The sequence below is a fragment of the Eulemur rufifrons genome, chromosome 7 (genome assembly GCF_041146395.1).
Source record: "Eulemur rufifrons isolate Redbay chromosome 7, OSU_ERuf_1, whole genome shotgun sequence".
In the NCBI taxonomy this organism is placed as follows: domain Eukaryota; kingdom Metazoa; phylum Chordata; class Mammalia; order Primates; family Lemuridae; genus Eulemur; species Eulemur rufifrons.
This window is the reverse complement of record NC_090989.1, coordinates 121,287,762-121,301,342: the sequence shown is the minus strand read 5'-3', so window position 1 is coordinate 121,301,342 and position 13,581 is coordinate 121,287,762. Positions and strand designations below refer to the sequence as shown.

General features: G+C 35.8%; 1 protein-coding gene across 2 annotated transcripts in view; it reads left to right on the top strand.

Moving 5' to 3' along the window:
* The window catches only part of CEP63 (centrosomal protein 63), a 48,509-nt gene that overhangs the window by 27,530 nt on the left and 7,398 nt on the right, over window positions 1-13,581 (top strand). For both annotated transcript variants that reach the window (XM_069473218.1, XM_069473219.1), the window contains exons 7-12: window positions 4,260-4,493; window positions 4,799-4,938; window positions 6,146-6,283; window positions 7,607-7,721; window positions 8,622-8,819; window positions 10,963-11,049. In XM_069473218.1, coding sequence (XP_069329319.1) covers window positions 4,260-4,493; window positions 4,799-4,938; window positions 6,146-6,283; window positions 7,607-7,721; window positions 8,622-8,819; window positions 10,963-11,049 — 912 coding nt within the window. The remainder of the gene's footprint in view (window positions 1-4,259; window positions 4,494-4,798; window positions 4,939-6,145; window positions 6,284-7,606; window positions 7,722-8,621; window positions 8,820-10,962; window positions 11,050-13,581) is intronic.

The window sequence follows — 13,581 nt, the reverse complement described above, 5'->3', positions numbered from 1 at the left end:
ATAATAACAATATACTTTAATATCCAGTCTGTTCAGATTTCCCCAGTGCCTAAAAACTGTCTTTTTACAGTTGGATGTTTGAGTAGGAATCCAGTCAAGGTTGACACGTTGCATTTGGTTAATATGTGGGTCACCACTGAACAATAACAGTAGAAAATCTGGGAGATTGGGTAAATGGGTATTAACATCCTCCCCCCATTAAAACAAATTTCTGGTATGAATTTTTTTCTTGTATGTTTTTTACCTCTAAAAGTGGAATTCGGAAATAACTTCTCACCTTTTGAGTCATATATTTGCTTGAGTTCTTTTCTTTTAGTCAGCTATTAAAATTATGTAATACATGTTCATTTTACAAAAATGAGAAAATGTAGATCAAATAAGAATTAAATAAAATTACCCATAGTTCTATACTTGATAGATTTACCACGATAAACCTTTTGGTATAAATTTCTTCTCACTTTTTCTATGCTTATATACAGTATATATTACATTTATGTGTGTTTTTTAGGAAAAAAACTATATACACTGTATATTGGAAGGGAAGGATGGTTGCAAACTTTAAAAATACGAAGAATAGCAAAGTGTTGATAATTTTTGAGGCTAAGTGATGAATATATAGGGGCTTATCATCTTACGTTTGAAATTTTCCATGAAACATGATTAAAAATGTATGGAGTGCTTACAATGTGATGGGCGCTAGGCTAAGCACTTTATCACACAGTATTTCAAGATCAATACAGTCCAAAACACAAGGTCATTTCTGTTTAGAAAGCAAAGGTATCATCTGCTGTTTTCCCTCTTGCCTAAACAATACAATTATGAAAAGGAAACATTCAGGAAAATTTTAGAAAACATTAAGAACATTTAAAAAAGATTAAAATATTAAGTCAACACGAAGTGTAAAATGGTATGTGAGAAAAGTAAAGGTCGCATTATATATGTTTTCCTTTGGAAATATTTAGATATGCTGTAAGATATTATTCAAGTTAATTTTAAATCCACTGTTCAATTATATGTATATATGTTTATAAATATACATTATATTTAAAAACCTCATTTTCCTGTTACAACTTACAAAGAAAAGGTGATCCTAACTCAAATGTTAATCTGTTGTTTTGGTAGCATTATTAGAGTTGAGTTGGCTCAGACCTCTGTTTAGAAGTTTATAGTGGCATAGACACAACAGTGATAAGAGGATCTTACTGGGAGCTGTATTCTTAATAGGCTCTCCACGCTGCTACCTAGTGGAAATGCTGCAAGGCTGTGGCCTGTAGTGACACACTGGGAGGTGACAATGTTGGGGAGCTTGGTAAGGGATTGATGCCTGCAATGGCCATACCTTCATATTGGGATCCATTGTTAAATAAAAAGCCCTATTGCTTCATATTACATTGTTCTTGGTAATTCCACTATCTGGGAGAGTCATTTTCTTGAAGTACATGCCACAAATCCAAAAGAGGATTGGAATTCAACCCCTAATTCCCAGCCTCTTCCTCTCTCTCTCTCTCTCTGTCTCCTCTCTCACTTTAGCTGCACACCCTTGGCTTTTGTATCTGTCTCCTGATGTAAATTGCCTTCTTAATTGTTTCTTACTTCTAACCACCTGTATTGTGATTTGTCTTGTTGAAATAACCCCACCCACTTCAATAGAATAGTTAGAATGCTAAATGTAGGTTAATAAGAGGGATTTCTGGTTTCTGGTTCAAAATATTAGTGGTTAGTGCAAAAAAAAAAGTTTAAAAATAATCCTTAAAATATCTCTAAAGCCAGATTTTTAAGAGAAATAATCATTATTTTATAAGTGGTTTATATGATTATTTCTGACTTTCTTATTATTGGAAAAGTATTCTTGAGATTAGTGCCATGCTAATAGAGATATAATGTGAATCACAGTTATAACTTCAAATTTTCTAGTAGTCACATTAAAAAAGTAAAAAGAAACAGGTAAAATTTTTAATATATCAACTCAGTATGTCAAAAATATTATCATTACAATATTTATATTCTTTTTTTTTAACTGAGCTTTTAAAATCTAGTCAGACTAGCCACGGTTCAGGTGTGCGATAGCCCCATGTGGCTCTAGTGACTACCGTATTAGGCAGTACAGGCGTAGTGTATTGATTCTAGTTGATGGAAATTTAGAATTTGTACTTGCGATGATTATGTACTTTTCACTATGCCTAGAAAACATTGTATTTTTGCATGTCTGAAATAACTAATAAAAGATGTTTATATTCTTCGTTCTTCAAAACTGAGAAGTTGTTTCATTTTTAAGTAGCAAATCTAGACTCCCTGGTTAACATATAGTTTAATTAAACTATATAACTTCAATATTGATTTTACTTTAAGATTACAGTTTTGAGTTGAATAGTGTTAAGTAGTTATTGCAGTGTTAAGAAGATGCTGCTAGTATTTTGCAATTATATATTTTGTTTCCTTCTGAGCGCCATTTGGACAGTGGTTTTCCGTCTATGTTCTGCTAAGCCTCAGGGCTGCTGTACAGATTAAGGTAGGGTTGGGGGAGGTTCAGCAAGCCGTGCTCCAGCCCATTTCTCCTTTTCACCCTCACCTAATCTCTGCATTTATTTATTCTGTGCAGGATTCTGTATAAGATTTTCTCCTCTTGGAAAAAAAGTTTATATTTTATTTAAAAGCTTGGAGACAATTGCATGCCTAGCAGTTATTCTAGCAATTCTAAACCCGTGTTGATGTCCTTTTCTCATGCTATTGTGTGAGGTCTGGTAAAAATAAAAAATTGGCTTTTTACACTGGAATCTTGATCAGTAATTTATACAAACACTATTTGTCTCTTTGCCTCTCTCCTCCTATCCTCTCTCTGGCTTATGGACATTTTTTTAGCATCTACTTTATGTGACCACAGTATACGGTACAGGATTTTGGCTGTGTACTGTTTACAACAAAATCTTTAAATCTGTAGCAGATTTCTCATAGACATTTCCACTTCCACTTCTAAAATAAAGTTATGTGCTTTTACCTTTAGAAATGTTTGGAATAAGAGAAGTTTACCTTCACAGATGATTTATGTTCATCTTCAGTGTGTAGATGAATGAAGTACCAGTCTGGATGCCGAATTTAAAACTTGTGAAAACTAGAAAGTTGGGAGCTAAAAACCAATATAGCTGGACTGCATAGCCTAAAAGTTAGGAAATATATGCTACAGGTCCATGAGACAGTTGCTAAGTGGTTTCATTTATATTTACCTCAGTAGATATGTCATTGAGAGAAACTAATTTGAGATGTATATATTTCGTTAAACCTTTAGTTCAGAGGCCGGGCGCGGTGGCTCACGCCTGTAATCCTAGCACTCTGGGAGACCGAGGTGGGTGGATCGCTCGAGGTCAGGAGTTCGAGACCAGCCTGAGCAAGAGCGAGACCCCGTCTCTACTAAAAATAGAAAGAAATTATCTGGCCAACTAAAATATATATAGAAAAAATTAGCCGGGCCTGGTGGCACATACCTGTAGTCCCAGCTATTCGGGAGGCTGAGGCATTAGGATTGCTTGAGCCCAGGAGTTTGAGGTTGCTGTGAGCTAGGCTGACGCCACGGCACTCACTCTAGCCTGGGCAACAAAGCGACAATCTGTCTCAAAAAAATAAATAAATAAATAAATAAATCTTTAGTTCAGGAAATGTCCAAAAACCAGTGACAGAACCAATCTCTCCTTCCTTGTAAGCACCTTTTTCCTTAATGAACAAAATTCCACAATTCCTTCACCTCTTCAAATTCAAACAGTATTTTATGGTCAGTTTGAATAATCTGAATATGTGTATTTGTCATGTATCTGAAAATGTTAAAACAGAATAATTACATACAACGTGCTGTGGGTGGGGAGAAGGGAAAATTTGAACTATGAATTTAAGAAGTGTAGTGATTTTTAAAATTTTAATTTTAATTTCTGAACCTCCATAAAAAATGGAAGAATGCATTATAGCTCCTATTTCCTATTTAAGGAGGCGATAACTCCACTTTTCCTATATGATGGCTTGTGGTTGCAGTTGAATTTCTGCACAAGTAGGTAGAATGTTGCAGCTGTCTTTTCAGTAAGGAGCAGCATGGAATCTCTTTACTTTTTCAATTCTTTCTTACCCCTTCTAAAGATATTTATTATATATATTTTAGTGAGCTAATACTTTGTGTTTTTATGGAAATGATACTCAGTTTCATTTTAGTCTTACTTATTCATTGGTTATTCTTTTATCATGTCCCTTTTTCCTGTTGATAATCTATGTATTTCTAGGCTCAGCTCGCCAATCGGAAACAGAAATTAGAGTCTGTGGAGCTATCCACCCAATCAGAAATTCAGCACCTGAGCAGTAAGCTGGAGCGGGCCAATGACACTATCTGTGCCAATGAGTTGGAAATAGAGCGTCTCACCATGAGGGTCAATGACTTGGTTGGAACCAATATGACCGTTCTGCAGGAGCAGCGGCAAAAAGAAGAACAATTGAGGGAATCTGAAAAACTATTAGAGGTGTGTTTTTAAATTCCTATAATTGGGGGAAGTGTGTGTATGAGTGCTAGAGAATAATTAACTTAGAACTAGGTTCCAAAGTCTGTACTTTCTTCCCTACTCTGTAGCTGATGGATCAGATATTGATAACTGTTAATATTGTGACTATAATATAACTTACAGTCTGACTCCCTGGCTTCCTTTTCTCATGAAATGGAAAAATTATAATAATACCTTTGGTTTTTTTTTTTTTTTAGCATTTTGTAGATTCTGGAGGAAGAAAAGAGAACTGAAGGAAAATTGTAATAATATCTGGCGTTTTGCAGGCTCTGCGGGAAGAAAAGAGAGAACTGAAGGCAGCCCTTCAGTCTCAAGAAAATTTCATCCATGAGGCAAGAATGCAAAAGGAGAAGCTACAAGAAAAATTGAAGGCAACTGACAAGCAACACCCAGTAGAAGCCATAAGGTGTATTAAATCTTAAGTATTATTCATCTTAGCCACTTGATGGTTTGGCATTAAGCACCAGTTTCAATATTGCATATTCATAATTTTATGTTTGATCATATTGTGAGTTTTCTTACTCAGTTTTAATTTCTGAGTTAGGTTTTTAGAGTATTATAAAATTTTTCATGTTTAGTCTTTTTTTCCTGCCTCCAGTTTGGGTCCCTAACAGAGACCTGATGTTTAGAAAGTTAGAAGCCTATTGCTCAGTTTGTACCTTTGGTGAAACTCCAAATATTAAGGGAACTGTAGTCTACAGTTCCTGAAAGGCCTCCCTTTCTTGGTAGGATAGGTTGTGATTAGTAGCTGCTTACCATCAATTATAACCAGCCATTGAGCTAGCCCTTTTAAACACATTCCTAAAACTAATTTTATTTTTATATATGAATTTTCACTATGAGAAGTTTGTTGTGGAAAGTAATAGAATGAGCTATGCTCCTTTTGCTTGATTTAAGTCTGTTGTACAATTTTATCCTTGCCAGAACTCTCCTGTAACTGTCTTTTTTTTTAATAAAACTCATAACAGTTCTTTTTTTATTTCAAAATTTAAGGGGGTACAAATGTTTTTGTTATGTAGATACCTTTTATAATGCTTAAGTGAGGGTTTTTAGTGTGCCCACACCCAAATAGTGTTCATTGTACTACCCGATAGGTAAGTTTTAACCCCTCCCTTCTTCTTTATTTACTTATTTTATTTTATTTTTAAATTAAATTTTTTTATTTCAAAATATTGAAGGGGCACAAAATTTTTTGGTTACATGGATCACTTTTGTAATGATAGAGTCGTGGCTATAAGTATGCCCATCACCCAAATGGTGTTCATTGTGCCTGTTGGGTAGGTTTTCACCCCTCCCCGCTTCCCTCCTATAACTTCAGTTTCTTTGGCTCAAGGTATCGAGTGTCAATTAAGTGATTTTGCCATTTTGTCCTTTTCTCTTGAAAAACTGGCAAATTGCAGTTAACAAAGGAGTAAATTTCTGCTAACCTTTTTGAGAAGCAATATCTCTTGACTCTTTACTCTCCCAGTGCTCTTTTTGTAAAGTAGGAGACAGACTGAGGAGTTCCAAAGAGTTTAATTACCAAAAACAACTGGGAAATACAAACTGGTTGTGTGTTGTTTTTGTTTGCCAAGATAAAAGGCCTTTAACAATCATAGTGTGTCTTTCTATAGGCCACTGGCGGAGTCTCAGACAGAAAGGAAGTACACCTCTCAGGGGCAGGGGAATGTAGACAATGTGCTCTCCCCGTTGAATTTCACCCATACTAGTGAAGAACTTCTGCAGGAAGAGGTGACTCGTCTTGAAGGCAGGTAGATAATTATTATATACACATTTCAAAAACTTTAAGTTGTTATAATGAGTTTTTGATCATCATATTGATAAAGTAAACTAATGTAATAGTCTTAATAAAAAATAATTTTTTTTCTAGCATCTACAGATGGCTTAGCTTCTTATTTCATTGAGTAAACAGAAACAATTAAAGGAGAACTTCTTAATCTTTCGACCACCAGATCTACCAGTCTGCTGCCTCTGTGCCCGTAATCTGTTACTATGGATCTGTGTTCCCAAGGCCAGCCCTTCTATTTGTGTCCTATTTCTGTAGTTATGTCCTTTATCCCTACAGCATCAAGTTCTTCCTCTCTGCTGAATCATTTCTACTGGTATGAAATATGCTGTAGTATCTCCCATTTTGGAAAAAAAATTAAAATCTTCCTTTAATCCTATATCCCCATCAAGTCACTGCCACATTTCTCTGTTCTCTTTCAAAACCAAATTCATCAAAAGAGTTGTCTATACTGTCTCTATTTCTTCACCGTTTACCTGTTTAGAACCCCTTTATTTAGGTTTTCCTCTCTACCACCTCACTGAAACTGTTGTTGCAGAGGTCACAGTTGATCCAAGGTGCTCCTTCTTTTTTGTTCTGCAGTGGTGTTGGTATTTCCTTGGGTGTTAATTGGATCCTGTTTAATGCTGTGCCATACCTGGCTAACACGGATCATTGTCATACTCATAAACTGTTTTTTGTTTGTCATACCTCTAAGCATTTTGGCTGGGAAGAGTTTGATACTTTGTTTTAAACACATGAATCATGATCATTTGTATACTCTTGTTTTCTGTATGTAAAAGATAAAAGTACATGCATCATTAGCCTTTAGGAAAACAAACAACAACAAAAAAGTAGCCACTTAACATTTTTTAGGTTATGTTTAAGTAATACATTTTTTGTTTTCACACTTATTTTGTTTTTGGAAACCACTACTTATTTTCTTGGTTTTTCTCTACATATTAAATAAACACACACACACACACACACACACACGCACACATACACACAAATTTTTTGCTTTATTCCTTTTGGAATACTTGGAATACTTAAGATATTTTTTGTTATCATTGAGGCATATGTGTATGCTTTAGGTTGAATAAAATAAAGCTTATTATTTTTGACATTGGGACAAAAATTCACTTTTTTATTGATTGGCTTTCTAGTAATTTTTTAAATGGATAAGGTAATATTTAAGATATTGGCAGGGTATTTCTTGGACATCAAGAAGGTAAATTAGATAGTCCAATTTGTAGATTTCAGAATTTTTGTTTTGTTTTAAATATGTGAAATTATTTTTGTCATACAGTTTGGAATCTGTAAGTGCAACATGTAAACAGCTGAGCCAAGAACTAATGGAAAAATATGAAGAATTGAAGAAGATGGAAGGACATAACAATGACTACAGGGAAGAGATTAAGAAGGTAAAAATCTGCATGCCTGGGTTTGCAAAATTGTGTGTATTTATGGACCAATATGGGTTGGGAGATTATAGGGGTCATTTTTTAATGAGAGGAAAATGTAATCCAAAGGACCACTTGATATTCAAGAGTGGAAGAACAACTGGAATGGGAAGTGCATTCTTTCTTACCCTGAAGGTTCCATATAAATATTTTCAGAGTAATTGAAATCTGTACCCTTTAAATGCTAAATCTTTATTCTAAACATATTTTGATGAAAAGCTTTCTACAAAATATATACTTTCTTGCTTGTAAAATGATATGAACTATCATTTAATATTAATGACTAAAGATGGGTATGGTCATATATTTTCTTCTGTGCTACAGTGTAGTTAATATCCTCATTAGCTACTGAGGTATGCAGAGCCCTAGCTGTCCTATTTGTTGTTTTGTATTTTTTTATTACTTTGAGATTACTTCTAGCCCCTTCTTCCTCTTGTCTTTCTATTTGTTATTTATTATCTTCTGTAGACCAGGAAACCATATAAGCAATATTTACAGATTTGCAACTAATAAAAGAATGAAGCAATATTTACAGGTTTGCAACTAATAAAAGAATGAAGGTCACAGGTTCTGTCCTCTGAATAGTGTACATGGACTTTGATACTTGTCCTCAGTGTTTGAATAATCCATTTCTCCCTGTTTTGAGAGGGAGATGATTGTAATAAATGATTGTAATTATAACTACCTGACCTTCAGTATAGACATGCATCTTGGTAAATTGCTAATTTTCTGCGTATCTAATCTAGAAAAAAATTTCATGTTTTGAGGTAATGTAAAATTTATTTTATTATTTATTAATATATTTTTCTATCTAAATGCTTTCTCTTAACTTTTGGTGCTTTCCTTTTTGCTTCTTTGTAGTTGAAAGAACAGATTATACAGGCTGAACAAAGTTACAGTTCTGCACTAGAAGGAATGAAGATGGAAATCTCCCAGTTAACTCGGGAGTTACATCAGCGAGATATTACCATTGCTTCTGCCAAAGGTTCTTCCTCAGACATGGAAAAGCGACTCAAAGCAGAGATGGAAAAGTCAGAAGAAAAAGCAGTAGAGCATAAGGTGGTGAAGCCTGAGTAAATACGCTTTTTATTGAAGTTTGTTTTTGAAGATGGGATTAATTAAAGATATAATTTCTATAATATTTAACTCAGTAAATTTTTCATAGGCACCTGGTTTGAGCTAAGGGTGTGCTGGTTAACAAGCAGTCTAATGTGGATTGTTGGGGAGGTGAGAGTGGATACAGACAAGGAAAGTGCCTGTGCCAGGGTGTGTGGTGAGAGGCTAGGGGTCACCCCAAGGAGCCTGGATCTAGACCACTCACTACAGAGGCTTCCCAGAGGTCATGGTAGCTAAGTTAGGAGCTGAGGACTGAATAGAAATGAGCTAGGTGAGGGGGAGGAAAAGTGTTTCACACAAAGGAAGAGTATACACAGAGGCCTCTAAGAGAGAGTGGGACATACTTGCCATGTTGAAACTAGAATATGGGTGGGGTGAGTGGAAGGGATGAGACTAGAACCCAGGGGCTAGCTCCTGAAGGGCCCTGTCAGCTGGGTGAAGGAGTTCTAGTCTGCCTTTGAGATCACTAGGGAATGGCCTTAAGCAGGAGGTCAAGAGACCACTCAGATGCTGTCACAGCAGTAAGATGATGGCCTAAGCAGGCGGCAAGGGAGGGAGAGGGAAATGGATGAATTCTGGAGATACTTGGCTGGTGAAATTGACTGGGCTTTGTATTTGATTGGCAGGGAGGGTGAGATAGGCAGAGTTAAGGAAAGATGTCACTTAGGATCCAAGTGTGGGCAACTGATGGAAAGTGATGAAATAAAGATAGGGAGCCAGTTTGGGCGAAGCTGATGAGTTTGTGTGAAAGATACACAGGGAAGCTGGTGGAGGAGACATTGGTTTGCCACATTTGGTTGGAGATAAATGCTATACTTTTATGTGGAAATATCTAATAGTCAATTCCACAGAGGGCCTGGATTTCAAGATTAAAATCAGGGATAGGCATTTAGCTGTGGGAATCCTTGCATGAAGTTGGCATTTGAAACTTTCTGAGGGACTTAGAGATTATGATGAGAAAGCATAAAGGATAAAGAGCAGTGACTCAAACTAAATTTAGGTTACTTCTCATTTAGGGTAAAAAAGATGTTGGAATGAAGCTAAAAAAAGTATCAGTGGGGAAGGAAACCAGATAGTGTTTGCCAAGCCAAGGAAGGCAGGAATCTTTTCAAGTAGGAATGGCCCAGCAGAAAGGCTATGGACAATGAGGACTGAAAATAAGTTGTTATTTTGTGAAAGAAGTGCAGTTCCATGTGATGCTGGAGGTGTTGCCGCCCAACCAGGTTCATTTGCCTGCTGTCCAAGAAGAAGCCAATGCACTGAGACAGCTGAGTTTGCAGCAGAGAAAGAGTTTAATCTGCACAGTGCTACGTGGGGAGATGGGAGAAATTTCTCAAAGCCACCTCCCTGAGAATTTGGGAGACAGGGATTTTAAAGACAGTTTGGCATAGGCAATAGAGTCTGCCAATTGGCTGGGTTTAAGGTGGAACCTTGGGGTTGTAGAAATTGTCTTCTTTGCTGACCAGGTTCTTGGGTGGAGGCCACAAGACCAATTGAGTCAGTTTCCCGGTATGGGCCACTGATCTGGGTGGGTCAGCTGTTCCACTGGAATGCAGGACCTGGAAGATATCTCAGAAACTACCTTAGGTTTCAAAAAGGTGATGTTATCTATGGAGAAAGCTAAGAATCTTTATGACCACCAGCTATGTGCTACAGAGTAGCATTTATAGAGAAGGAAACGGGGACAGTGGCTAATTATTATTTTTAGCTAGGCCTGTGCCTTGTTTTAGCTAGGCCCTTACCACAGTTCTCGCCTTGTACCCCTTTGTCAATTTGTAAAGGCGGTTTCAGAGGTAGAAGCCAAATGAGAGAAGGCTAACCCAGGAGATTGGTTTGGTATTTACCAGTGAACTGAAGCTTTGCTGCTTCACCTGATTCTTGGGATATTTTAATCACATGCATGTTAATTTACCTTGAGAACACCTTAAAAAAAATCTTTTTAGATAGTACATATTTATTTTATATATATGTTTGTATATGAATGAAGAATGTAACTTAGTCTAATGAAAATTACATGTGGAAAAATTTTGTAAGATGCATTTGATTTATTTTTTATATTTATTTTTTTCTGCTTTTTCCTTTTCAGGAGATTTTGGATCAGTTAGAGTCACTTAAGTTAGAAAACCAACATCTTTCTGAAGTGATAACGAAGTTGGAATTGGGTTTACATGAGGTACATAAATAGAAACTCAAGTTTTCTACTATCCAAGCCTTTTAAAAAATCACTTTGTAAATATTGATTTTATAAAGAGAGAGTTAAGATCAAACTAGAAGAATGATCCTCTTGTAGAAATTTTCTCAAATAGAATGAAGTCAAAACAATGATGGAAGTGAGTAAAATGTAACTTTCCACTCCAGCAGTAGGAAGATTTTTTTATATATAATATTATGTATATGATAAGATGTATGTACAATCTATGTTCTTAGTGTGGAAAATATATATAAAGGCCTTAGCAGGCTGTGTGTGGTGGCTCACGCCTGTAATCCTAGCACTCTGGGAGGCAGGGGAGAGGGGATCACTTGAGGTCAAGAGCTCAAGACCAGCCTGAGCAAGAGCGAGACCCTGTCTCTACTAAAAATAGAAAAAATTAGCCAGGCATGGAGATGCATGCCTATAGTCCCAGCTACCTGGGAGGCTGAGGCAGGATTGCTTGAGCCCAGGAGTTTGAGGCTGTTGTAGTGAGCTATGATGATGCCACTGCACTCTAGCTGGAGTGACAGAGCAAGACTCTGTCTCAAGTAAATGAATGAATGAATGAATGAATGTCTTAGCATAGTGCCTGGCACTTAGTAAGTGTGGAATAAATGCTAGATGCTGGTATTGTTATTGTAATTATTATATTCAAAATATTTTTTATTCTAAAGTATATTATCTTTTAACTTAGTTTTAATTATATTTCTACAAGATATAATTCATTTAATCAAATATTTTAGAATCTTTTATGTGTAAAGAATTTTAGTAGGTGCTATAATGAATGGGGGATGAATAAGACAGGATTCTTGCTTTTAAGAGATTAATCTAGTAGTGAGGATAAGAAATGTATATAGTGCTGGGCACAGTGGCACGTGCCCGTAACCCTGGAGACTCAGGAGGCTGAGAAAGGAGGATTGCTTGAGCCCAGGAATTTGAGACCAGCTTGGGCAACACAATGAAGCCCCATCTTCAAAAGAAAAAAGAAATGCATATAAGCTTCTATGAAACCAAGAGAGAACATGATTAGCCAACAGTGAGTTGTAAACAGTATAGATGCTCTTTTAACTGTTTTGTTATAAAATTCTTATAATTTGCTAACTGACTCATTTATTCTGACCCATCTTTTCTCCATGTAGGGTAAATGTCAAAAGATTTTATAAATGCTTTTTTTCTGCATTTCCAGAGAGTATATTCCTCCAAAAAGATGCTGCCTATTTGCTCCCAAGTAGTTCTGATTCCGCAGTCCTAGATTGTGGAGGCTGGGGTGAAAGAATGTGCAAAAGGCTAGAAGAATACTTTACTTCAACTAGAAAAATGGGGGACAATTTTTATATCTTTTAAAAGAGTGAGATTCTCTAAGCATCATGAAGCCATAAAGGATTTTACAACATAAAAATGTAAAATTTCTGGATGGTAAAAGACCTCATTAAAAAAGATTAATAGGGAAAAAACAACCTATAAACAGAAAAAAGGTTAATATAAAATATTAATATATAAAGATTTCCCACAAAGATAATAAGGAAAGATAATCTGGTAGAAAAATGGGCAAAGGACATGAATAGATAATTCATAGAATTAATGTACTTATCCAGTAAACAAAGCTGTTCAACCTTCATAATATTCAAAACAATATAAATAGATTTTTTTTACTAATTGGCTTGATAATGACTTTTAAAAACTAATATATAGCCAGTGTTAGCAAGGATGTAGGGAAATAGACTCTCTCATGCACTGGAATTGATAAGGCCTTTCTAGAGGACAATTTAGCAGTAGCCATCAAACATGTAAATGCATGTAGCTTCTAAACTCCTGGGTCATGTGTATTTCTGATTTTGATAGTCATTGCTAAATTGTTCTTCAGAATGATCTTACCAGTTTACATTCCCAAAGAGCCTATGCTATAGGAGCAAATGTATAAAAATTATCATTGCAGTGTTATTTGCAATATCAAAATTTTGAAATAAGCTAAATGTTTGTTTAAATGGTTAATTTGTGACTCTCTATACTATGACATATTATGCTGTCATTTAAGATGGCAGATGAAAACATTCATCTAATCTTATTCCCTCTCCAGACTCCTCTAAAACTGTAATGAAGGGATTATTTTTTTTGTAAAGCACAAACTTACAAGGATGGGAAAAATAGGAGAGGAGACAACAGCTAAATATTTTGTAAGGGGGAAAATGGACGGATGGATGAATGGGTGAGTAGATGAGTGGGTAGCTGGATGGATGGATGAGTGGGTGGATGAATTATAGATAACTTTATATGCCTTGATAAAGCCAATACTAAATAGTGGAGAAATCCAAGAACTAGCCTGATTTACCCCCCAGATTTCTCAAAAGGCTCAAGATTCAGCCATACTTGATTGAGAGACTCTTATCTTAGGTAGTGATTACCTGTCCATATTTAAGAGTTAAGAACTTTCAGGGGAGCTTAACCCAGACTATGACCAGAGATTTTGTTCAGCTTAATTTCTCCTAAAATATCCATCTAATAGTGGTAATAGTG